General features: G+C 37.8%; 2 protein-coding genes across 5 annotated transcripts in view; one reads left to right on the top strand and one right to left on the bottom strand.

Annotated features, from left to right (window-relative positions):
• Positions 1–9200: 9200 nt before the first annotated feature.
• LOC143848101 (mitochondrial hydrolase YKR070W-like) lies at positions 9201–23822 on the top strand. The gene is made up of 12 exons (XM_077356908.1): positions 9201–9303; positions 9392–9501; positions 10675–10710; positions 14051–14124; positions 17521–17561; positions 17684–17755; positions 17937–18138; positions 21926–22021; positions 22190–22257; positions 22807–23014; positions 23151–23234; positions 23617–23822. The coding sequence occupies exons 1-12, from the start codon at positions 9215–9217 to the stop codon at positions 23671–23673; spliced, it is 1137 nt and encodes a 378-aa protein (XP_077213023.1). The 5' UTR covers positions 9201–9214; the 3' UTR covers positions 23674–23822.
• The window catches only part of LOC143848102 (enoyl-[acyl-carrier-protein] reductase, mitochondrial-like), a 20326-nt gene continuing 14357 nt past the window's right edge, over positions 20454–26422 (bottom strand). For 2 of the 4 annotated variants that reach the window (XM_077356909.1, XM_077356914.1), the window contains one exon: positions 26095–26269. In XM_077356909.1, coding sequence (XP_077213024.1) covers positions 26176–26269 — 94 coding nt within the window. In that variant the 3' untranslated portion in view covers positions 26095–26175. Of the gene's footprint in view, positions 20598–25690; positions 25790–26094; positions 26270–26422 lie in introns of those variants that run through there. The other 2 variants (XM_077356911.1, XM_077356910.1) reach the window with 2 other exon arrangements.

The raw sequence follows: 26422 nt of genomic DNA, 5'->3' as shown, positions 1-26422 counted from the left end.
TGGTGCTGATTTTTTGGGCACACCCTATCTATATTAGGACCTATCAAATGAATGCTTTGGATCATCCAAACAGCGTGGGCCCACTGTGTTTTTTTAAAGGGAGGAGTAGATAAGCTTATCTAGGGGAGAGACTAGAGACACTTTCCTCTCTCTCTCTCTCTCTCTCTCTCTATATATATATATATATATATATATATATATATCTACTATAATAAGCTGGATGGAAAAGAAGAGAATTTTTTGATTTTTTTGAAAATTCTATGAGAATTACACATAACTTTTTTTGACTTTTTTTAACAAATGCACCCATTCAACTCACATATTTTCAATCCTACCCCCTCCTTTATGCTTTTAGCAAAGGTACCCATTAAAGCCATATAATTTCAATCTTACCCGCCTCCTTTATGGTTTTTTACTAAAAAATCTATAGGGTGATCTTAACCATCCGATTTAAGAGGAATTATGGAAACAGGAAACATCTATAGATTGGAGGGCTAGGATCAGCCTACGAAAATGATTTTTGGGGCACAACCTATTTATGTTGTGTTCCATCACATGGACGGTTTGGATCAACCTATGACGTGGTCCGTACAGTTCTTTGTCGGCCCGTGCATCGCACACACCCATTAAAGCCACATAATTTCAATCTTAGCCCCCTCCTTTTTAATAAAAAATCTATAGGGTGATCTTAACCATCCGATTTAAGGGGAATTATGGAAACCTCTATAGATTGGACGGCTAGGATCAGCCTATGGAAATGATTTTTGGGGCACAACTTATTTATGTTGTGTTCCATCACATAGACGGTTTGGATCAACCTATGACGTGGTTCGTACAGTTTTTTGCCGGGCCGTGCATCGCACAGGGTTTTTTACTAGTATACTATATAGCATAAGAGAAATTAGAGAATTTTTTGAATTATTTTAAAAATCTGTCAATTTAACACGCTAGTGTGCAAGGTATTTACTCTTTTTTGCCCTCCCACATATCTGCATATACTAGCTATAGGAGGGTAAAAACGACATTTTCTTATTTCCCCCCAAATATCTTCCCCCTTTTTGACCTACTTCAGAGATATTTTTATACAGATGTCCTCCATTCCTCTCTCGGTCGTCGGAGATATTTTTATACAACTCTCTTTCTCTAACCTCAGATGATAACCATAAACACCATAGCATCCTCTCACCTCAAATCAAAACCCTAAACGTATTAAACCCATTCACGTCAACAATCTGAGACGGGGCTTAGCTTAGGGTTATCAATTGCAGCAAGTTTCAGGAAATCAAGGGTTTTCAGTTCTGTTTCGTTTCCCTCTGTGCTCGAACAATCTGAGACGGGGCTTAGCTTAGGGTCTGAAGCTTTCCTTGGAAATATCGGCCAACCATTCTCCCCCAGAAATTAGCATGACGGTGTTCTTCAACCGCTTCAACTTCTTGCCTGGAATGGTGAGTTTCACAGCTCCTCTAAACCTTATTTCCTGGCTATAAAAAGCTTTAGGTTTGTTTTAATCCCATTTTAATTTAGTCTATTAGGCCCTGTTCTTTTTAGATTATTACTACCGATTATCAGTCCAAAATGTATTAGTTTATAGCAGTTGATGATAAATGCATCTCTTTTTTCTTCCTTTGTTCCACTCTGATATGTGGAAATTTGAGTCCAAAATGTACTGCCATTTATATTTTCCGGTATTTTTGATATATGCTGTTTTTGTGTTTCACATTTCTACACCTAGAGTTTTTTTTAACCATCATCTGTATGTTAAATTGCTGTAATTACTCTTTTCTTCCTTCTATGTTTCCATCATTCCATTCATCTGTCTAAATTAAGTGGCATATGTTTTTTTTTAATGATTAAGTGGCATATGTTTTATTATTATATTATTTACTGTAGGTAACATTTATATTGAACATCTTCATTTATCATGCAGGTCGTTGGTTGTCAATTCCCTTCTTGAAAAGCTAGCAATTCCTTTTGATCCTACAATCGCATAAGCTTTCTCCTATTTCTCTTTCTTTTCTTTATTTTTTCCCTCTAATGCTCCTATACATGCAGGAATTGTTTTGGTGCCTCCTCTTGGTAGAAATGCACATGGGGCCTCCCTATTTCCCTTTTCTCTTTTGGTTAGTTACTTTCTTTTACATTGTTTTTTGTTTTTGCTGTAATTATTTCATTTGCTTAATTATAGTAGTACATAGCAAGAACAAAGTACATTTGACATTAATAATTTTCTTAAGATTGTTTTCTCTTTTCTTATTGCTACCAAGACAGGAATTGCCTAGACATAGCACATCTCGGAGATCAAATTCATACGCTGTTTATGGGCCAGGTAAATACTTTGGTTTTGGTTATTAGGGCATAGTTAGAATGATTTTCACGATATATTATCGTAATATAATTCCCATCCATCTTAGAATTCCATTTCTCTTCCTTTCTGTTTTTCCTTTCTTTTTTTTTCTTTTTGGCTGTGTTAGTGGGGTTTAGTTGTTCAAATTAATTGGTAATATTATCAACATTAAATATGTATATTAATTGTATTCCTAAGATGGATTAAGAAAAAAAGTTGAAAAGTAGTGGTAGGAGAGAAAAATCGATAAATGGAATTTGAATATTTTGGCCTTTTAAATGCTATCTTCTTCTACTTGGATTTATTTAGTTTATTTTCTGGCTTTTCTTTCTTACTGTTACTAATTCAATTTTGTTTCTCACAACGATATGTAGAAACATTTGGATTGACCCACCCAACTACTTGGGATCTGCTTTGGGAGGAGAAGAAAAGGCATAGGTAGAAAAGATTTTGAAGAATGTTAGCAATCCAGTATATGCTATTCTTAGTGTTCTTGAGAAGTATGGCAGCCTCAAATCATATTTCCCTCCAAAATTCCAAGTAACCATATTGTGTTTGATGAGAATTAAAAATTCATATTTTCTGTATGCTAAACCAAATTTTATCACTGAGTCTCTGTTTCTTTCAACATAAAAATGGAGGAAAATTTTGTTTTATGTTGTAAAAATGAACGTAAAACAAAATTTACTTCCATTTTTACGTTGAAAAGAACGGAGCCTAAATGAATATACAATCTTTTTTCATTTCAGGTACGTTGAGATTCATGTGTTATATATTACTAAAACAAAATTGCATCGTTCAGATCGATGGTCCATCTTGGTCATCCTCTGTGCTAACTTTTGGAACCTGAGCACATGTTTGCATAAATGTATGTTCGTGCCCATATCTATAGGCCTCATATTCTTATGAATTGACGTTTATTTTCAATTGGATAAAGACAAGTTAGAAAAAAAGTTATTGATTCATTTGCCCTGGCTTTTGCTTTATTTATTGGACACTATATGTTGGTATTACATGAGCTTTAAACCCATCAACCTATATTCAATTGCATGCTTAAAATTTTAATACAGCAGCTGCTGCTATCTCTGTTAAATTTGGGGACCAATTGAAACATTTGACAATAGGTCATTTTATGCTTGTGATTCTGCATATTGGCCAGCCTATGTTTTAGGAGCACTGCAACTAATTGTGGTGGTGAGTAAGGATCACTTATCAGGTCTGCCTCATTTCATATTTTCTGTAATTGATGTCATAATTTCCGATCATGCCATTAGTATATATGTTTGTCCATGCCCAAACTTCTCAGACAGATCCCATACACGCATTCTGACATTAGAATTTCTGCTTTAGTTTCTTTTAATGCGAAAGAATATCTCTTTCTCCATGAACTTTTGTATGTTTGCCTATGACATGATGCTACCAGGCTACTGAGTTTATCAATGTTACTTTGGTAACTTCTGCCTTGCTAGATCTTGCGGTGCTCAATGTCTGTTACATATCCAATTGTCTTGGTATTTTACTCATGAGATATAAGTATTTAACAATTATCATTTTCTGCCACTAGCTCTTTGATTGAACTGACATTTTTTAATGCAGCTTCAAGATAAAGTAATTGTTCCTGATTTTAAGAGTGTGGATTACACAAACCATTGTGAAAATCATATGTCATCAACTATCTATTATTTGAGACACATTAACTTGCAATGCTTTTGACTGTTGTAGCTGAACTATTTGTCAAGGGAGAGAGTTCAAAGATCACTTGAAAGGCGGAGGAGGGTTGAGTCAGTGCCTCAGAGATCTCAAGACAAGCCCAGTCCTATGGTAAGTTAAGAGACTTTAAACTGCGCCGGGGTCCATGTTTTCTTTTTTTCACTTTTTAAGTTCTATCCATGTTGGATCTTCACTATTTGCTCTTTTGCTTTTGCAGGTGAAAGGTTAGGGAATCATATACTTACTGAGGCAGTCACCACCCTGATAATCAATACTTCCACTTCTATGTTCAAGAATATGGATGATCCACTTCTCATTGCTTGATAAAAATTTCGAGAAGCTAGAGTTATTACTTTTTAAAAATTTTAACTGATTTTCTGCCTTGGAATGTCGAGACGACTGGAAAGAAACATGGTGAATAGATTGAATGTTTTTAGCCTTTTTTTTTTTTTTTTGCTTTGTTTTTTTCAAGGTAGGACTGTTTGATGGCTGTTTCACTAATATGCAGATTCAGTTGTGTTATGACTCTGTTCTTTATCACATTCTAAAAGAATATTGTTGCATGTGTTTTAATCAAATGTTATTACTTTTTTCCCATTGTAACACCATTTTCTTCTATTGTCTATATTAATAGTGTTACTTTTTAATCGGATTATCGTGTTATTCTGATGATTGTGCTAGCTATCCTGTCCCATGATTCTGCTAGCTATGTTGTAGCTACTGCTTCTAGATCCTCTATTCCTCTTAAATCGGATGGTTAAGATCACCCTATAGATTTTTTATTAAATATATATAGTAGAAGAGAAAATAAGATAATTTTTTGTAGAATTACACATCGCTCTTTTTGACTTTTTTAAACAAAGGCACCCATTCAACACACATATTTTCAATCCTACCCCCTCCTTCATGCTTTTTTAAGAAAGGCAACCATTAAAGCCAAATACTTTCAATCCTAACCCCCCTCCTTTATGCTTTTTTAATAAAAAATCTATAGGGTGATCTTAACCATCCGATTTAAGAGGAACAACATGTTATGGAAACCTCTATAGATTGGAGGGCTAGGATCAGCCTATGAAAATGATTTTTGGGGCACAACCTATTTATGTTGTGTTCCATCACATGGACGGTTTGGATCAACCCGTGATGTGGTCCGTATAGTTCTTTGTCGGCCCGGGGTTTTTTACTAGTATATATATATATATATATATATATAGAGAGAGAGAGAGAGAGAGAGAGAGAGAGAGAGAGAGAAAACGGTTCCTACACACATGTGTAGATAAGTTATCTACACAGTAGCTTAAAATACAGTGGAGGCCACATTATTTGGGTGATCCAAACCATTCATTTTTAAGGCCCTCTAATAGATAGGGTGTCCACAAAAAATTAGATCCATAGGATCATCTAACCATTCGAACTTTGGAGGCAAAAAATGAACTAATTTGTGAAGGTTTAAAGACATCCATTTTACCTCCACAAATAGTAGGGTTGGAATGATCCTATGGATCTGATTTTTTGTAGATATCCTATCTATGTGAGGGCCTTTAAAATGGATGGCTTGGATCACCCAAACAATGTGGCCCCCCACTGTATTTTAAGCTAGTGTGTAGAGAACTCTCTACACATATGTGTAGGAACCGTTTTCTCATATATATATATATATATATATATATATATATATATATATATATATATATATGAGGAATATGATTGTGAGCTTGAGGCCTAAACACATGTGGCCCCACATTGTTAGGATGATCCAAACCATTCATTTGAAAGGCCCTTATATAGATAGGATGTGTACAAAAAATCAGCTCCATAGGATCATCCTAACCCATCCAAAAGTGGAGGGCAAAATGGATAGACACCGTTTGCCACAAATCTGCCCATTTTTGCCCTCCGCTTTTGGAGGGGTTAGGGTGATCCAATGGAGCTGATTTTTTGTATACACCCTATCTATGATGGGGTCTTGTAAATGAATGGTTTGGATCACCACAAAAAATGTGGGACCCATGTGTTTGGGCCCTCAAGCTCATATAAGCTATATGAGCTTCAAGCTCACAATCATTTTCCTCACTCTCTCTCTCTCTCTCTCTCTCTCTCTATATATATATATATATATATAGCAGAAGAGAAAATGAGAAAATTTTGTCCATTTAACACGCCGATGTGATATTTTTACCGTTTTTAGCCCTCCCCACATATCTGTACATCCTATCGATGCGAGGGTAAAAAAGGTATGAATGTCGCTAACCACCTTCTCCAAACGCTATGTCTCGCCCATCATTTGCAACTGTATGTATTCAGAGATTTGTCTTATTAGATGTGATGAAAAACTGCACGGATGTGATGATTTTTACCGTTTTAGCCCTCCCCACATATCTGTATATCCTATCGATATGAGGGTAAAAAAGGTATGAATGTTCGCTAGCCACCTTCTCCAAACGCTATGTCTCGCCCATCCTTTGCAACTGTATGTATTCAGAGATTTGTCTTATTAGATGTGATGAAAGACTGCACGGAAATACTATTTCTTTAAAGGTTGCTAGCAATAATACCTAAAGAAAGAAGCTAGCGATAACAATCATTACACAGTAAAGTTTGGGAGGGAAATTACGGACAACGGGTACCTGGATATGACAATTACGGAAAAAACTACAAAGAAGATGTATCAAAATATGACAATTACGAAAAAATTACTTTTCCTTATTAATTTTTTTAGAATATTACGAATTCCGCACACCTGTAAAAATATTTACAAATTCTGTGCACCTTCAAACGAACAACAGATTATGAAAACCTCTATAGATTGGAGGGCTAGGATCAGCCTATGGAAATGATTTTACGGGCACAACCTATTGATATTGTGTTCCATCACATTGACGGTTTGGATCAACCTATGATGTGGTATGTACAGTTCTTTGTTGGCCCGTGCATCACACAGGGTTTTTTACTAGTATGTGTGTGTGCGTGCGTGTGTGTGTGTGTGTGTGTGTGTGTGTGTGTGTGTGTGTGTATAGGTAGGGCTGCAAATGAACCGAGCCGGCTCGCGAACATGTTTGGGTTCGGCTCGTTAAAAGCTCGGCTCGGGCTCGTTCGTTTACTAAATGAGCCAAACCCGAGCCCAAAAATTAGGCTCGCCAAATATACGAGTCGAACTTGAGTTTTGTATAGTTCGGCTCGGAAAAGCTCGCAAGCTTTTTAGGCCCGGTTCATAAACGAGCCGAGCCGAGCTTTAATGCTTGGATTATGTTTGCTTTTTATATATAAAATAAAAGAATGTGGGTTATTTATCACAAATGAAAGTTTGGCCGAGTGGTTAAGGTGCTGGATCTAGAGGGGGCTTCGGTTCAAATCCCACAGATGTATATTTTTATCATTTTTGAGACGAGCCGAGCCGGGTCGAGCTTTGGGGTGTTCGGGCTCGTCTCGTGAAATATTTGAGAAAGCTCGGCTCGTCTCAAGAATGATAAAAACATACATCTGTGGGATTTGAACCCAAGCCCCCTCTAAATCCAGTGCCTTAACCACTCGGCTAAACTTTCATTTGTGATAAACAACCCACATTCTTTTATTTTATATATATAAAGTAAACATAATCCAAGCTTTAAAGCTCGGCTCGGCTCGTTTATGAACCGAGCCTAAAAAGCTCGCTAGCTTTTCCGAGCTAAACTATTCAAAGCTCAAGTTCGGCTCGTTTATTTTGCGAGCCTAATTTTTGGGCTCGGGTTCGGCTCGTTTAGTAAACGAACGAGCCCGAGCCGATGTTTTAACGAGTCGAACCCAAACATGTTCGCGAGCCGGCTCGGTTCATTTGCAGCCCTAGCTCTACTTAGTAATTTCGAGAGCTTCACCCTATGGAGTATTTTCGGGAGTGTAATCCCGTACAAGATCGTTGGGATTTGCCTTCCTGTGAGTTAGTAGGCAAGTTCCGTTGACTACGTAGTTTAGCAGTACTAGTCTCATTACACTAGGCATCAGGCACAAATAGATAGCTTCGATCTCAAGGTTTTGGATTGCATCAGGTTGGGTGTTAAGGGAGAGTTTTGACGTACATACTGGGAGAGTAATTAAAACTTTGAGAAGTTAGGGTATTTTTGTTATTTTATAAATTTTAAAAAATCAAGTTTGTTTGTTTTGGGGACTTTTTGGGAATAATTTTCTAAAAACAGTGCTATTTGAATAGAGGAAAGTGTTCATGAGCTTTAGCTTAGATAAGCTTATCTGAGCAAGAGCTCAAAAACACATGTGGCCGCACATTTTTGGGGTGATCCAAAGCATTCATTTGGAAGGCCCTTTCATGGATAGGGTGTGTCCCAAAAATCAGCCCTATAGGATCATCCTAACCCTGCCATTTGTGGAGGGAAAAAATGGGCAGAAACATGGACACCATTTTCCCCTCCACCTTTGATTAGGTTAGGATGATCTTATCAATCTGATTTTTGGTACACACCCTATCCATGGAAGGCCCTTCCAAATGAATGCTTTGGATGCCCCAAAAAATGTGGGTCCACATGTGTTTTGGAACACTTTCCTCATTCGAATAACACACAATTCTTTAGGATCTTTTAGCATTTATTTAGCTAGGGAGGGACTAATGGCGAATATCCCACGCTAAAAGACTGCATAAAGTGGGCCCTAAACTTTGGTTAATCTTGACTGTCTATCAAGTCGGCCCCATCTTAGATCTCCAAAGTGTCGAAAAACATGCTGATTAGACGATCCTAACCATGGATCCGAAGCTGATGAATGGGCGACAAAATAATAGATTAATAGGTACACAATTAATTTGAGTTATAACTGGGCATCATTGATGATCTATGTAGGCTAATATAGACGGCCTGGATGGACCAAAACTGGGCCCCACTTGGTAAAAGGTCGTCTATTTGAGAAAACAAATTTCCACCCTCTTTGTTTGTCTTTTCCTTAAAAAGTGAAGAAGAAGTCAAAAGGTGTGTCAATGACTCAATGTAGTCGTTTGTAGGAAAAGACAAAAAAGAAGGGGTGGAAGTAGAATGCAGGTGCCCTCATTTCTATAAAAAGACAAACAAAAGGGGTGGCAATATCATTCCCCTCATTTCAAAAGACAGCTCCCACTGAAACATAGAAGGTATTTCCATGGCATTTCTCCCCTAACGAGTGATGAGGATTCTCTCCGTATTTATGGTTTCACACAGCAAAATCAGAGCCCAATTACAGCCATTCCGTGCTGAAATTTCCCGCGCATTTTCGAATCTACCACCACCAGAAAGGTTTCTTAGCATAAATCACTTCCCGTTGATTCTCTACTTCTCCCTCTCAAAAAACCCTAATTTTTTTGAATTCTCATATTTTTTGTAGGGCTTCTCCCTCTTTTGGTATCGCCTTCGACATCGATGGGGTAATTCTTAGAGGCCGCACACCTATTGGAGGGTCTCCCGCCGCATTGAAAAGGTTGTATAGCGATTGCGGTACGGTTTTTCTGACTTTTATTATAACCTTTTTTGAATTCACTTCTAGATTTCTATTTCATGTCTTGATTGGCGTTTGCTGCATTGTTTTGAGGTGGTTCTTGAAATTTAACTTTAGTTTTTTTGTTTTTGTTTTTTTTTTTTAAATATTGATCCTGTGTTCCAAATTGGACTTTTTAGCTTTGTTCTCTTGCAAATGCTGCATTTTTAAGTAAGAGAACTGATACTGTGTAAAACACTTCATCATGCCAACATATGAGGAAGCCTCACAACAAGCAATATTGATACTTGGGTATGAAAAGAAGAGAACAGATTGTAGCAGAAAAAAATACAGTGAGGCTCACATATTGGGTGATCTTAACCACTCATTTGCTGGTCCCTGACGTTGATGGGCCATGCCCCAAAAATCTTCTCTATGAGATCGATTCTAACCCTCCGATATGTGGAGGTTTCTATACCATGCCGTCCATTTTAAACCTCTACAAATCATAGGGTTAGGATCATCCTATTGAGAAGATTTTTGGGGCTCTGCGTATGTTGTATTGGGGCCCAACAAATGAGTGGTTTAGATCACCCAAATATGTTCGTGCCACTGTATTTTTTGCTACATTCGCATGTTCGCTAGTTCACTATGTAAAAACTCATATAAAAGAATGACTTGTTCATAAATCATAACATATCTTCATGGATATGTTTGAGTAATTTGAGTATCTCAGTGCCATTGGCACCATCCCAAGCCTTGAACCCATCCATGAAGGTAGGGAAGCTAAGGATGCCCTGTAACATATATGGTCTTTGCTCAACTTCTAATAGGTTGTATCTTAATGAAATGCCCAATGATTGTTATCAGTCCCATTGATCTCTCTTTTCAACTTTCGCTCTTTATGGATGTCTGTTCATGTGACATGATTCAAATAAACTAGATGGATTTAATTTTTCGATTTCGTATTTAAGTTTAACCTTTATCTGCATTGGAAGCGTAATCCGTACCTTTGACATTCTATAGTGTACTTATCTCTGTATGATTCCATAAAGCATGCATGCCTTATTCTTCCATTTTTTTGGATGATATTATTGCTTCTCATGTCTTGTTAAATGATGATATCAGTGTATCTTGAAATTCACCTACTTTTTGTCTTTTCATCCGCTCACCAAAATATTCCTTCTTGGCAGGCACTTTGAAGATTCCATTTCTGTTCTTAACTAACGGTGAGCCATGTGCATTATTCATTTTTGTTTTTGATTTGAATAGTCATTATTCATTTCTGTTCCATCAAGATTAACTTCATAAAGAAAATGACATTAATTCTTGATTGTTTCTCTAATATTCAAAGTACTTCTATGAAATCCTTTTGCATGTTCAGTGGACCTATATGTTTACGAATTTCTTTTACAAACTTTCAAAATTGAGTGATGCATTATGTTATCAATCCATGTGCCACAACGAGTTCTACTCTATTGTAAAACACTTCTGCTATAGATGTCGTAGCGCGATTCAAAAGATTCCATTGTTTTCATTAACAGGAAGCACTTTTATACATCATACTCAAGGCATGTTGAACATAAGACATGGAAAGTGGGCGAACTATCCCAGCCCTAGACCTCCTTCAAGATCTACGTTATTGAACTCTAAAACTAATCTCAGCCCTTAAACTCACTTATAACAAACTATCCTAGACCCTATTGGATCTAAAAATAGAAATAGAAAGAAAATCAAACTGGCCTTAAAATTTTCTCTCCTGGGTACTTCTAAGTTCCTTTAAATGCATTCAAATAGAATAATAATAATCATCATCTCCTAAAAGTTCTAGAAACCAAACCCACCCAAAATTTCTTCCCTAATGTGTTTAGGAAATTTAGAAAATAAATAGAGACAAATAGACAAATTATCCCTTCACAAGAATTTTCCACATGCAACTTACACAAAGAAAAATCTACAAATTCTGTATTGGGCCAAGTTAACAATGCTGTACAAGTAACACCAACATTAGCAAGAGCATCTTCATGACCGTTGCCTTCTCGATGGAGGTGAGACTATGAACAGTCGACGGTTCAAGTTTTCTTAGATACACCCTTTGTCTAAGAGCTCATCCACATGCCTCTTGATCATAGTTAACAACGCTGTTCCGCATTTTGCCCAACAGAGTCAATAAAAACTCCTTTGACTCTCTCGAATTATAACTGTGTCAACTGAGTACTCATCAGCATCAACCGAGTACTCGACCACGTCCTGCCGAGTCGACTAGGATTTTCTTCGGCTGCGTTCTGCGCCGCATCCGTGTTTTTAAACACTGCTCTTGATCTCTTGATGCTCCGTAGGGCTCATCCGGTAGTGTGCACGGTCATATATGCTTGGTCAGAAGAATTGCTACAGGCAGCAAAGTATATGGTGCGGAATTTCTCGCATTGTGGCAATTTGACTAGCAAATATCTTGGTAAAACATCACTAAACTCATCAACTAGGGATTGGCATATCTTAGGTACAGCAGTATGCTCTATCTCACCCTTGCTTATCAATACAAAGACAACTTTGATTCTTCCATGGCAGTTGTGAACCTGGCACAAAATTGGTACCCTCATTGGTTTTGTTATAGGTCCAAATTCTTTTGATGGTGCTAAGTATGACTTTCAAATTATTATAAATTAAGGAATATGTATGTTTTGTCTCATGATGATCAAATTATCATGGTCTACCAAATAGAAACTCACAGACAACTATGATAACCACATTGCACCATGCTTGGTCTTTATAATTATTACTCCATCAACTTGGCACGAGTCACTTCTTCTCACTGGAGCATCCCAAGGCCTACGTTGGATATGCGCAAGCCATCTTAAGTTGTATCTCTCACCTGCTCCTCAATTGGTGCCAACTCCACCTCAATTGTGCGGCCGCACATCCATCTAAGCATTCGCATCTCCGCCACACTCATCTTATGCACATGCTGCTTCTTGGTGGTCCAACATTCTGAGCCGTACAGCATGGCTGGCCTCAGAGCTGTCTTATAAAACTTTCCCTTCAACTTGGTAGGTATTTTACAATCGCACAGAACTCCTGAAGCATGCTTCCACTTCAACCAACCTTGCTCTTATTCTGTGGTTAACATCCTCTTCAATTTCTCCTTCCTTATATAGGATTGAACCAAGATAGCGAAAGACATCCCTCTTAGGTACCTCTTGTCCAGTCATATTTACTATATCCTCACCCTGCCTCCTTACATTACTAAAGTTGCACTCCATATACTCTGTCTTAGTCCTGCTCAGTCTAAAACCTTTGGATTCCAAAGAAGTTCTCCATAACACAAACTTAGCATTAACTCCTGCTTTGGTTTCGTCAATTAATACTATGTCATCTGCAAATAACATACACCACGTCACCTCGTCTTGGATACCCTCCGTAAGTTCATCCATAACTAGGGTAAAAAGATAAGGGCTTAGAGCTCATCCTTGGTGCAGTTATATTGTAATTGGAAACTCACTAGACATGCCATCCGTAGTCTGACACTAGTTACTGCTCCATCATACATATCCGTAATCATATCAGCATATTGAGTAGGCACTTTTTTCCTTTCAAGGACCCAACACATAACACACCTGGGAACCCTATCATATGTTTTCTCCAAGTCAATGAAAACCATATGAAGGTCCTTTTTATTTTCTCTAAATCTCTCCATTAACCTCCCAATCAAGAAGATAGCTTCCATAGTCGATCTTCCAGGGATGAAGCCAAACTGATTCTCTTACACCTTAGTCTCTTTTCTTAGTCTATGCTCAATTACTCTCTCCCAAAGCTTCATGGTGTGACTCATTAGCTTAATTCCTTGCCTCCTCGGTAATTGGTTCAACTCTGGACATCCCCTTTATTCTTATAAACAGTTACTAATATACTCTTCCTCCACTCATCAGGCATCTTCTTAGTCTTCAAAATATTGTTAATTAATTTAGTTAACCAAACCAAACCCACATCACCCAAGCATCTCCAAGTCTCGATAGGAATACCGTCAGGCCCCATAGCCTTACCTAATTTCATCTTTTTCATAGCCCCGTACGCACCTTTTTTTTTTTTTTTTTTCGGTTTATTTTGTTATAGTTTTCTTTCCTTTTGATTAATAAAATTAATTGTTTGGATACATCAACCAGTCTTCATGTTAGCGATATTGGATAACGGAAGGATTATTCATATATTTGACTGATGTTCAACACAGGCATTATTCTAACATTTTACATTTCATTCTTCTTCATCTTAGAATTAAGTGATTAACAGTGCAATATGTTCGCTGTAATAACTTGGAAGCATTGTGAGTTATTGCTTTTACTTGTATTATTCATCCTTAAGGATTCTAAATATTGATTGCTTTTTAAATTGATTTATGTCGTGGTTGAATTTCAGTCAAATCAGTGTTGTGCTTCATCTTTTATGATTTTATGGAGTTTATACAGATCTTATGGTTATTTTCACCTCAAGAGCTTTTACGTCTTATTTATGCATGTCCCCTACACAAAAGGGGCTGCTACTTCTATAGATTAATGTATCATTCTATATAAATAGGAGGTGGCATCCCAGAATCCAAAAGAGCCTATGAACTAAGTAAACTCTTGGGAGTTCACATTTTACCTCTGCAGGTACTGTGTTTCAGTGCATGCTTATTATATTCTCTTGTGCAGTGTATATGGCACGTACATAGATACATACATGTATGGCTGCATAGATATATGTGTAAACTCACATATGTACATATATACATGTTCATGCAACATGCATGCATATTTCAAGCCTTTAAAGCATACATTCATTAATAAATCGGATGCAGTGCATACATCATTGTATCATTTGCATTGATTAATAAATGAATCCATAGTCTTGATTCTTGAATATCTTGGTTAATATATGGTATTCTATTCTTTTTTCTTTTCTGGAAGATGCCTGAACTTTATTAAAACAAGAGGAAGGGAACAAGATAAGGGGCAAGAAGGGAAACTAAAGGAAAACAAAATGCAACACGTTCACTGGAATAGTGGTAGATTAGTGCCGCAACTAGTTCTCTATCCAATTCATCTTAGCCAAGCTATCCTTGGTTTCGTTAGCGCTGCGTGGGATATGAAGGACAAGGGAAGAAATTCACGCAAGTCTTTAATCTGCTCACTAAAGTTTGCCAACCTCCACGACCGAAGGCACCTTTTAGGAGTCCAAGCCATGACTATTTTTTCAAGTTTCCTTCCACCCAAAGAAACACAATAAGATCTTCCTAGAACACCCTAAGCCCTCCAAGAAGCGGCCAGTATATGATTTTATTGTCGTCTTATTATGCTTATCTTCATTTTCTCTTGTAGAAAATAAGTCCCATATCTAGTTTCTCTTATAAAGAGAAAGTAACCCATCAGTTTCCGGTGGAAAGATTAAGAGTACACCAAATATTTCTTTGACTAATTAAGGCTAGTTGTCAAATGCATGTATGCTTCTTAATAGCAAGTTTGCCTTTTCTGGATTATTTTATTCTTTTTAGCTTCTTTCACCCGCACCAATGCTATTTGGTATTCTTATTATTTATTTATATTGGGTTACTTAGGTTTAGTCAACACATGGTCCTTTGTCAAATCAGTCAACTTGTAATTAACCAATGCAAACCCCTTTTGGGTTTAGTTGAGGGTTATGTTGGATGGAGATAATCTTTTCAATGATCAGGTGGTCACGAGATTCAGATTAGATACTAATGCCTCTAATAATTTAACAACATTCTAGTTGAAATGAGAAAGATTAAACATCTATTGAGCTCAAAATCCATGCGACGTCTTTGATATTGTTAGTGTTCCACCTGTATCTAAACATCCATTCAGTATTGTCGCTGACTGAGCGGTATTCTTGAAACTAAACTTTTGATTTTTGTAATCTGCATAATCCGAAGTGCAAATGGAATTGCAGAACTTCTTTGGTGGTGGTTTTTTTTTTTTTTTTTTTATGGTTGGGGTTTGCGGGCGTGGGGTGTGTGTGGGTGCGTGGGTGGGGGTGGGGGGGAGGAATCTCTGCTCCATGTGTAATTTCTCTGCTGTTTTTTTTTTCCAGCAATGAAATTTTATTAATGAGTGGAGAACCCCATTACTGAGGTAGTCTGATAAAAATAGAAGGAAAATTTTCTGCTGTTTACCTTTTTTTTAATGACATTGTTCTGCCATTTATTGTTTTCTGCTTTGTTTTTAACAAAATCTGATTACATTTCCAAAAAGAATATTCCAGACAGCCATATTCTTGAAATTAAAATTCGTAAGTGAATAATGTGTACCATTCATCTAGACAACAATAAGGGGTCCATGATCCAAGATCAATCCCACTAATGAGAAAGGTGGCGTCGCCATTGACATAAAAATTGTAGTTTTACTGCATTGACAAAAGATTGAGAGTTAGCTCTCTTTGTAGAGCCTTTATCATAGAGATTCTTTTTTTGAGGTGCAATCTCGGTCTCCTTTGTAGTTGTGTCTTTTGTCTTTCTTTCCTTAATAAATTTTTGTTGTAGTTTCACAAAAGGAAAAAGGGCAAGATGATTCATCTTTCTTTGATCCAGGGATCTTGACAAAATGTAGTGACTTTCTGTCCTCCTTTGGGAAAGATTTATATTCTCTCGACACGAAGCTCAGTTTGAGCTGGGAAATCCCCATTTAGTAGGAGAGAACTCTCTAGCAAGCTCCATATACCAGAACTTATCTATTGGTGAAGTCCTGCCGTTTCTACCACATTGAGACACTCCTCTTGTTCTAGCCGAAACACGTTGTTTTGAACAGACCTAATGGTTTTTAACCAATCAGGCAAATTGGGTAGAGAATCCTGTCATTTTTCTCCCTGTTCTCTTCTAGATCCATGACCAGGGGCTAGAAATGATCTCTCTGTTCCTTTTTTTTTTCTCTTTGAACACTTAATTCATCAACTGAAAAAGTTATAAATTATGCTAGGGGCAAGGATTGCCATGTACATTTCTCATGCCTTGGAACACCTTCTATTGCTAGTTTATCACACTCTCATTTGCTTTACTGAGGTAAAAAGATATCAAGATTACTCGCACAGTCCTTAACGTTACCAATAATATTGGCTAATCACAAGTTAGCATCCACTTTATTGATCAACTTGACCTTAAATTCAACGTATGGACCTGAGTAATTTTTGTCTTGGACTGCAGTTAACTATCTTGACCTTAAATTCAATGGCTATATCTGCTCATATAAGTGAAAATGCACCCAAACCCGAGATCAATTGAATTTGATTGGAATTTCATACAGTCAAATATTGGATATTAGGTCTCCTTCTAGTTTTGCATCATTTAGTATCGGAGCTATGAGAACTAGTTTCTTCCCTATGTGCTCTGCATCAGGTTTGCAGAAAGGTGAAAACTAGGTTATTCTTCATAGGGTAGATGGGTCATTGAACACAAAAGGCTCAAAAGTTTCGATGAAAGATCTAAATCATCTCAAATCTGAGCGAGTGTGATGATGAGTGCTTTTTTTAGTTTCCAAATGGATGGGGGCATGTTGGAATGACTGTGTTCAAATGCAGCGTCACATTTATGCATATTACTAGTAAGATGTACTGTTACACTGCACCTGCTTGATTGATACTAATTTAGTGAATGCAGGAGTGAATAATCACAATGATATTAAATTAAATGCAGCAGAAACTTCATGATTAACTTGATGAAGTTAGCAGCTCTGTAATAAGAGAGGAAAATAGATGAACTTGGGGATGCATGGACAGAAATTGAAGATATAAAACAAATATTGAATGTGTGTGTTGATTTTGGGGCTGACGTGAGTACAGTACGTGCCCAGATATTGGGTTGCACCAAATCAAGGACCAAGACATTTCTCCACTTCTCATTAAATTGGTCTCTGATAATAAACCTTTTATTTTCTGAAAATTTGTTGTAAATGTATTATGGATGACCTTTCCTTGTTTTTATCCTTCAAGTGGCTGTTGTCAGAGTACTTAACACATCCGTGGAAAAGCCCTTTCCATTGACTGTGATTGTAATGCAGGTTGTACAGGGACATTCACCTTTCAAAGAGCTTGTGAATAGGTATACACATCTTAGTTTTTTCCACTGGACTATATTTACTTTCTGAATGGCTTAGGAGCATCACTTTTCTCTATCCATTGATTCATTATCTTATTTCGTATATGGATGTTTTCCTTTTGCAGGTTTGAAAATGAACTTATCATCGCTGTTGGAAAAGGGGAACCTGATGTGGTTATGTCTGAGTACGGCTTTAAGTAAGGGCTTATCCTATAGTCTCGGTTTGAGTATTCCCGATTTTCAGTAACTAGATTTTTCCATGGCGAACTTTTTCCCTGATTTATAAAAATTAGTTTCTGCCCCAACTATTGAATAACTTTTACATTTGATATGTGTTGGTCTGACTTATCTAGCTTGTGATTTTGATTTTGATTGCAGAAAAATTCTTTCCATAGATGAATATGCATCCTACTTCAATGACATCGATCCCTTATCTCCGTATAAGACTTGGGTGACCAAGCAAACATTTGATAGGAAGAGCACCTCCAAGGAGATGCATCCAAGATACAATGTTTCTTCAGACAAAGTTCATGCAGCATTTGTTGTTAGTGATCCTGTTGACTGGGGCAGGGATATTCAGGTTTTCCTTTTAACCTTTTCATCTGGTTGTCAAACCTTAGCTACAATTCCTCAGCACGTATTCCAAAACTTCATTTTTGTTTGCAGAAAGTAAATTATCATATAACTGCATTGATACTCAATATGGCATTTGATAGACCATAATTGAAGTCTCAAATTCCTGGATTTACAGATATCTTAAGGGACCATTTGGATACGCGGATTTTAGAATCCTGGATTTCCTCAAAATCCTGGATGGGAGACAAGAGAAGAAAGAGACCGTCCGTTTCGCTTCTCTTTAGAATCTTGAGTTTTCAAGTAAGAAATCCAAGTTTTAGAAATCTCCCCCATCCTGAGATTTCTAAAACCTGGAAACCTGGGATGATCTCCTACTCTCTTGCTGACGGAAAGAAGGGTGAGAAATCAGAAACCGACGGCTGGTCTCCTTCTCTCTTCTTCCATCGACGATTTTGAGGAAATCCAAGATTCTAAAATCCTCCAAACGGCCCCTAATGGGTTTAGATACCATTGACTATGCAGTGGAAGGATTAAATGACAGTCACCATGTGGTTTAATGCTATGCATACTAATAAAAATTGACTGCTACATGTATAAATAGATTATATTCGGATAGAGGAAAAGAACAGGAGATGATGGGATGGCGCCTCACTGAAACATCGGAAAAAATACTCAAAATGGTTTCATCCAAAAGCTATTACAGGGTAGCCCATCACCATGTCAATATTCAAGAGTATCCCTACTGTGCCTACTCACACCATCCCTAGCTAAACCGCAATCCAATTCATTGCGCTCCACAAAATATGAGTGAAGGATAGGGATAGTCGTTACTAGGGTTCTTAATAATATGTGACAACTGCTGGGAGCCCAAGCGACTGTCTTCGCCAAGTCACCTTCCACACATAACCAAGATTTTCCTTGAAAATCTGGAATCAACTACGGAAAGTACGGCCGCAAAAATGCTTTGATCACCGCTCCAAAGCTGCAACCAACATATTTACTTGTTCGGAGTAGAATTTCAGGAAAATAATCGTATTAACGAATTGAATTGCCCCTATAGTTCTTTTTGGCTTTGCTTTATGCAGGTTTTCTCATAAGCATTTTAGTCATACGCCTCAAGGCGAGACATTTTGGTGCAAACCGGGAGGGTTCGCGAAATACACCAGGATTTTAGGAGCTTATGGGAATCAAGCTTCAGAATTCATATAACCATAGCATGTCCCAGAAAGCAAATAAACAAACAGAAATGACTAATTTCAGCAAAGAAACCAATTTATGCTATCCTTAAAGATAGAACATCAATGTGAAAAGGCTATAAAAAGCAATATTGCATATAATGATTTAAATAACACAAAAAAGAGAAGGACATGTGGTTCAAATAATTGAATTAAATAACTGATTTATTGCTGTCCACATAATAAAATAGATATCTAGGGCCCAAATCTACTAAACAAAAAAAAAATCCTAAGATGATATAAGGTAAAAGTCTACTAAACAAGGGTAAAAATCCTAAGATGATATAAGGTAAAAAAGTACAAGGTTCCTACGGGCTACGGATGCTAAAAGGCTAAAAAAGGGCTGAAAATAATGGAAAAATCTCACTGGGAAAATGCAGCAGCCTTTCCACCTCAAATCCGTGCTAAAAAGAGGCCCAAGAGAGTGGGGGAGAGACCCATGGGCGTGCTTTGAAACTCCGGGCAGCAGTCTCGTCCTCCAAAACAATGAATCTGAAGGGGAAAAGGGAAGTGGAGAAGAGAAAATTGAGAGAGAAGTGAAGAGAGGAGATTATTGAGAGTTCGAGGGAATGAGAGAAGGAGCCGAAAGAAGCAAAGAGGGAGTCCGAAGAGAAAGATGGATCAAGAAAGGGGAGGTGAGAGAAAGAAGAGAAATATGAGGGGGAAGACGAGATAATGAAAGGGAAATCTGGGACAATAGAGAAGGGCGTGAGAAGAACAAAGAGATAATGAAAGGGATATTTGTGATGATGGAGGAGGGTGTGGAAAGAATAGAGTGATAATAAAAGGGATACCTGGGAAGATGGAGACGGGCGTGATGAGAGAGAGAGAGAGAGAGAGAGAGAGAGAGAGAGAGAGAGAGAGATGAGGGGGCGTGAGGGAGAGAAAGAGAAGAGAGAAGAGAGAGTAAGATCAGAGAGAAGAACGAGAGTGATAGAGAGAGCAGAGATGAGAGAATAGAAGGGGGAAAGGGAGAGAGATAGGAGAAGAAAGCTAGGGAGTGGAGAGACCTACCTTGTATGCGGGGCGGGGGGGGGGGGGGGGGGGGGGGGAGAGAAGGACGTCCATGGCGTCAGGGAGAGAGAGGGAGGCTGTGGCTCCTTTTTGGTTTTGTATTTTCTCAAATCATCAAATCTAGAGCACTTCTCCCCCTTGTGTTCTCTTTATACTTCTTCTTGATGGGCCCCTTGCTAGCTTACTTGAATGAAGTTGAAAAGACTCCCATGCCCTAAACACAAGTAAATATTAGTAGCACAAGGGCATAAGAGGAAAAGCTAACTAAACTGTTAAAGTATAAAAGATAAATAACGCCTTTCTCCAACAGCTTAAGCTTTTGGAGAAGTTGGTAAGTTAACATGGTATCAGAGCCAAAGGTCTCGAGTTCAAACCTCCCGGATAGCAAAAATCCACATGCGATGGTCGGCCCAAAGTGGGACCACATGTGCCACGTGTTTGCCAAGTAGGCCACACGTGCGGGGGAGTGTTAAAGTATAAAAGATAAATAACGCCTTTCTCCAACAGCTTAAGCTTTTGGAGAAGATGGTAAGTTAACATAAACAAATAGGAAAAGGGAAAAAATAGTGTGCAAGGGTGGGCCCTAGATGATGTGGACATCCCCTACACCTAGGTCCAGCAAATAGAACTAAATAAGTCCAATAGTCCTCAATAATAATATTAAAAGCAATGTGATATGCGATGAAAGTAGAGATCCAACGGTCGGATCACATCACATTTGCAAATCCCCATTCTATATGACTTTAGAGGAAGACTTTCTCCTCATAGCCATTTACAAATGACCATAACATCTGAGTTTGTACCTCGTAACAAAATAGTTTCTACTGTTTTTATTATCTCCAATGGACCATGAATACTCACACCAGGCTGACCTGTATGTAAATGTGTAAATTCAGTACGCTTATTTTTGTTCAAGAAATTATCTTTGGGAACTATTTACTTTCTTTGGATCTCATTATTTGTATTATGTATTAGTTTCAAAGCTTTGGAAGCTGTTGAGCAGTTCCTTTAGAACAAGATGCCTTGATCTCTTTCACATGAACGATTAATTGCTCCTACAATTATTTATGCCAATTGAAACATTAATTGAGGGTTTTTCTTCACCATTGATTTTAACTTTATCAAAATTGTCAGTTCTGATTTCAGAGCAGTTGGGTTGCTCTTGGTCTTTAGTAATATAGAACTTATGTATAATTTTGTATCAGCTGAACTGATCCACCATTAGATTTCTTTCTTTTTTATTTAATTAGGATTAAGCTTAAAAAGATTGGATAAACACATTGTAAAGTAACAGGGATAATGATAATGACTACTACTTTGGTTCTGTTTGAGATGATTTAATTACCCTTTTATACGCAACTGTGAATATGCATCCCTATTATCATATTGAACTTCTTACCCTGCATGGTGCTGTTGGGTTGTGAGGCATCTGATTTTTCTAACATTTAAAGTGGATTGGACTTTAGATTAATCACCTTCTGGCATATGTCGCACTACTTATTTTCATGGAAAAATATTTGAAATAATCAATGGACGGTTTAGGTTCTTTGCGACGTATTAAGATCTGGTGGTATCCCTGCCAAGGAGAATGGACATCAACCTCCTTTGTATTTTGCAGCTGATGATCTCGAATACCAGGTCGGCGAAGATGCTGCTTCCATTTTTAATGACACTTTTGCGTCTTTGCAAAACTGTGGACACTAGAAATGTCGTGTTTGTGTACAGCATCATCTCTTCTTTGCTGCTGGTTTTTGTAAGGTTAATATGTGCTGAACAAGCATGCATTGCATGCATATTTCAATCCAGGCCGCATTTCCTTCTGAACGTCTTGGTATGGGCGCTTTCAGGATTGCTCTAGAATCTGTCTTCAACAGGTAAGTGGTGAAAATGCATTTGAAATGCCCTTCAAGATGGGACATGAACTAGGGGTGCAACTTGGGTCGGGCTCAACCAGAACCCGGCGGTTTTAACCCATTTTGGCTCGGGTTGGATTGGAAAAAGCCAACCCGATTTAATTTCGGGTTGGGTTAGGGTTGAGGCCTTGGCAACCTGACCTGACCGAACCCGACATCCATCCTCTAATTTTATCATGATTTTCTTTGGGTTATTTTTTTCTTGTATTTTTCTGTTTTGCCCTAGGTGAACCCGAACCCAACTCGACCCGATTTCAGCTAAGATGGATTGGGTTAGGGTTGAGAGATTTAGAGGCGGGTTGGGTTAGGGTTGACCATCCTCGACCGGAGGCTCAGGTTGGGCCGGGTTACGATCGAGGGAATGCTAACTTGGGTTGGGCTAGGGTTGGCCTCAACCCGACTCGAGTTGCACCCCTAGCATGAACAGCATTCCATGTGAATTTTCATTTTCTTGTTTGAGAAGAACTAGAATTGTGCCCCGTCCTCACTCGTTTGGACTAAAATATGCAGAATTCACTATAATCCTCTGAAGTATACAACTTTTGGAAAACCAAATCCATTTGTGTTCAACAATGCAGAAGCTATACTGAAACAACTAAAGTCAGCCAGTTATGTTGATGACGGTACTATGAAGAATGGCCTCCCTGAAAATCATTCATTCAAAACCATTTATATGGTTGGAGATAACCCAGCAGTTGATATCAAAGGTGCCCAGCAGGTTTGTCTCTGAAGAGCTCTTGTTTTCAACCTATTTCTTGCATACTCAACCTTTGATACCATTATCCATAAATCTATCATTTTTTTTTCATCTCCAACTAATATGAAGAAATGAAGCTCCCAGTGTTTTCTCTCAGGCAGGACATCCCTGGTTTTCTATTTTAACGAGGACAGGAGTTTTCAGGGGAAAAGAAAATCATGCACAATTTCCAGCAGATCTGGTACGTTAAATAATGCATTCCAGTATATCTTTAAAAGTCAAGGTTTTTCCCATTCCACCAAAATATATGCTAACCATCATTCCAATTCTAGAGACATCTTACATTTTCTTTCTTTTTTTTCTAAAAAATGTCCTCACATTTTCCTTCTGATGTCCATCTACTGTTTTACCCCTCCAAAAACTTCATGTTTCCTTGAAGGAAATGATATCTGCACTCCCTTGTTCTAGTAAAGACTCATTCTCTTCATTTACCACTTCTCTAAATAGCTGTTGAATGCCGTTTTCTAGGGAAATTGTAATCCTACTTGACCAGGATTTTTTTTCCTAGATCCAAATGGCCATCTCCTTTTCTTAACTTTGCTTGATTCTCTTCTTGTTTACAGGTAGTTGACACTGTGGATGAGGCAGTGGATTATATTTTGAGAAAGGAGTGTGTGTAAAGCCTATAACATTCTTTTTTATTTGTTATTTATGGCTCACTCTTTCTGTGTTGAATAAGGGAAGAACATACCATGGAATGAAAAGGTGATTTGTACATAAAATTGGAGAAACAACATGCCAGGAAATCCAATAAAATCTTGTTGATGGATCCAACTCTTTGCAACTTCTTGGAACTGGAAAAACTAAAACTTTTGGACTCAAAATCAATTCTCAAAATCCTAAACGAACAAGGCCGAGAGAGACTGGTGGTGTCTGCTAGTCTTTTTCCCAACAGCCATTTCCTGGGCACTAGGGGGTGGCAACGGTTTCAGTTCGGTTTGACCCCCAAACCGAACCGAACTGAAATTTGAATTGGTTTGGTTCTACTGAACCGGAACCGAACTGAAATTTGAATCGGTTTGGTTAAACCAAACCAAAACCAAATTTTTAGTTCGGTTTGGCTCGGCCAATTTTACCACCTCTACTGGGCACACGTGTGCCATGTGGAGATGATTGGGTCTATCGACATCGTCAGCAAGCACAAACCCATTTCATTGCCTTTGATCTCAGCTAGATCTGATGATCCTAGCCCTTTGATCCATCAAGCCTTGTTCAGGATATGGCCAAAAAAAATTCAATCATTAATTTTTGGAGGCCTTGATATCAACGTTTTAAATTTCAGCCACGACCGAAGAAGCGTTCTGAAACCAAAATTGACGCAATTTAACAAATTTCGGTGAAATTTTTGATAAAATATTAATTTTTATTGCTTTATAAAATTTCAGCCGAAATTACCCAAATTTCGGCCAAAGAAACCGACATTTCGGCCAAAATTTCAGTTTCAGTGAGGACTGAAATTACCCCCGAAACCGAAATTTAAAACCTTGCTTGATATTACAGATGGGATCCGTTCAGCATGAGACCGAGACTGTTGGTCGGCTACAAGTTCAAAGGTCTCAGTTACACCTCTCTGCATGTGCGATATCAATGTTACCATATACATAGTGAACTCAACTAAATACATGTGAACTGTTAGTAAGATATCCATTTTCTAACAAAATAGATTCTTATAGGCAAAGGAGAACTATGATAATCATTCGAACAAAAAAAGAACTTTGATCCATCAGCTTTGGAGATCCAAGCAATTCATTTTCTTGGTTCTGAATCTGATGCAGAAATCTTCAACATCTGATGATTCTAACCCAGTTTTGTGATAATGTGTTGTTACTCTGCTTTAAAGCGAATAAACTCGGGCATTCCTTCCCTTCCGCCGTCATTGACGTGGTTAGATAGATGTCAGGCTGAAAAGCCATAGTGCTAATGCTAGCCCTTACGTTTTGAAGCTCGTTCCCGTGGGAGATGTTCCTGCCTCCCTCCCAGCCTCTCGTGGACCAATGTTTCTTGTTTTGAATCATCTGCTCATTTTATAGGAATAAATTGTTACGATCATTGAACAAGGGGGAAGCTTTAGCCCACCCTTTTCTTCTTTCCTTTGGAGATTTGGGGCAGATATCATATAATTTTTGTCATTGACTGGCTATATTCTACTGGGATATTGGGTTTTTGTTCCAAAGAGTTCTAAGGACAGTAGGGCCTATAGATGTGTTTTGCAAGACCTAGTTTGTTTTAGTACAAGTTAAAAGGGTCAAGTGATATATTCACCCCACTTTTTTTACTTGGGACAGCCCCCACTGGTGTATTTATGAATTATGACTACTCTTTTACTCTAGAGGTGGCTGGCCCAAGTAAAAAAGGGGCGAATATATCATTTCCCATTATGCCTTTACTTTAACAAATTTATAGAGCAATGATAAATTCACAACCCCAGTATGATAATTCGCACCCCTTTGACGTGAATTGATGTTAAAAAACAGTCTGCCGCATAACCTCCTTTACAGGGATGCTAATTCATCATCGCCCAATTTATAACATAGCTCAGTATAATAAATTAGAAATGATATCAGCACAACCATGTTTGTATAATTGCACTAACTCTTGTTGTCTTTTATTTTTTTAAAAGCTGTCAAAGGTTATTACCTTCCTAAAAAGTTGACAATTGAGAAGGAAAAATGACCATATAATCCATTGTACTCTAGCAGCGCTTGGTGACTATCCAATGAGCCGTCACAGGGCAACCTAGTGTAAATGGAGGTCTCATTCTCAAGATTAAGGCATTAAGAAATTAATGGCTTATCATTAAAAAAGAAGAAGAAGAAACTAATGGCTTAAAATCATCTTGAGGACGTCTTTTTTCATCACGCTTGATCAAAGGTCTAAAATCGTCTGATGAGGGTGGGATCAAGGTCAGCAGGAATATTCATGGACCTGATCTCCGCAATCAAGATTAGGCCATAAAAAATTTACACATTGCATAAACAAGTGATCGAGTTCTATCGTAAAATAATTACCGATAGAACTCGATCACTTGTTTGAAAAAAGGATTTAGATGAAAAATATAATTATAAACTGCATGGAAGTTTGGTTAATGCATATTTTAGAAGCTCTTTCAAATGATACATACATTAAAACTTAAGAACCTGTTTGGGGTGGCTTCCTAGTTTCCCTAGTGCCTTATCCAGAGCCACATTGAAATCTTGGAAGGGAACCAGCTCCAACCTGCATAAATGTGCTCGAAATTATCCATTGACATTCTACAATCATTGACGTTAAAAAACAACTATCAATTGAAGACACTCATCGATTAGATGAATAGCACTGAAAGTAGAACTAAAGTAATTAGCTAAAGTTAGGTAGGTAAAAAGGAATATA

Source organism: Tasmannia lanceolata, unplaced genomic scaffold (assembly GCF_043159265.1).
Source record: "Tasmannia lanceolata isolate RefF3 unplaced genomic scaffold, GAP_Taslan_0.1 ptg000016l, whole genome shotgun sequence".
Classification (NCBI taxonomy): Eukaryota; Viridiplantae; Streptophyta; class Magnoliopsida; order Canellales; family Winteraceae; genus Tasmannia; species Tasmannia lanceolata.
This window is presented reverse-complemented; position numbering and strand designations above follow the sequence as displayed.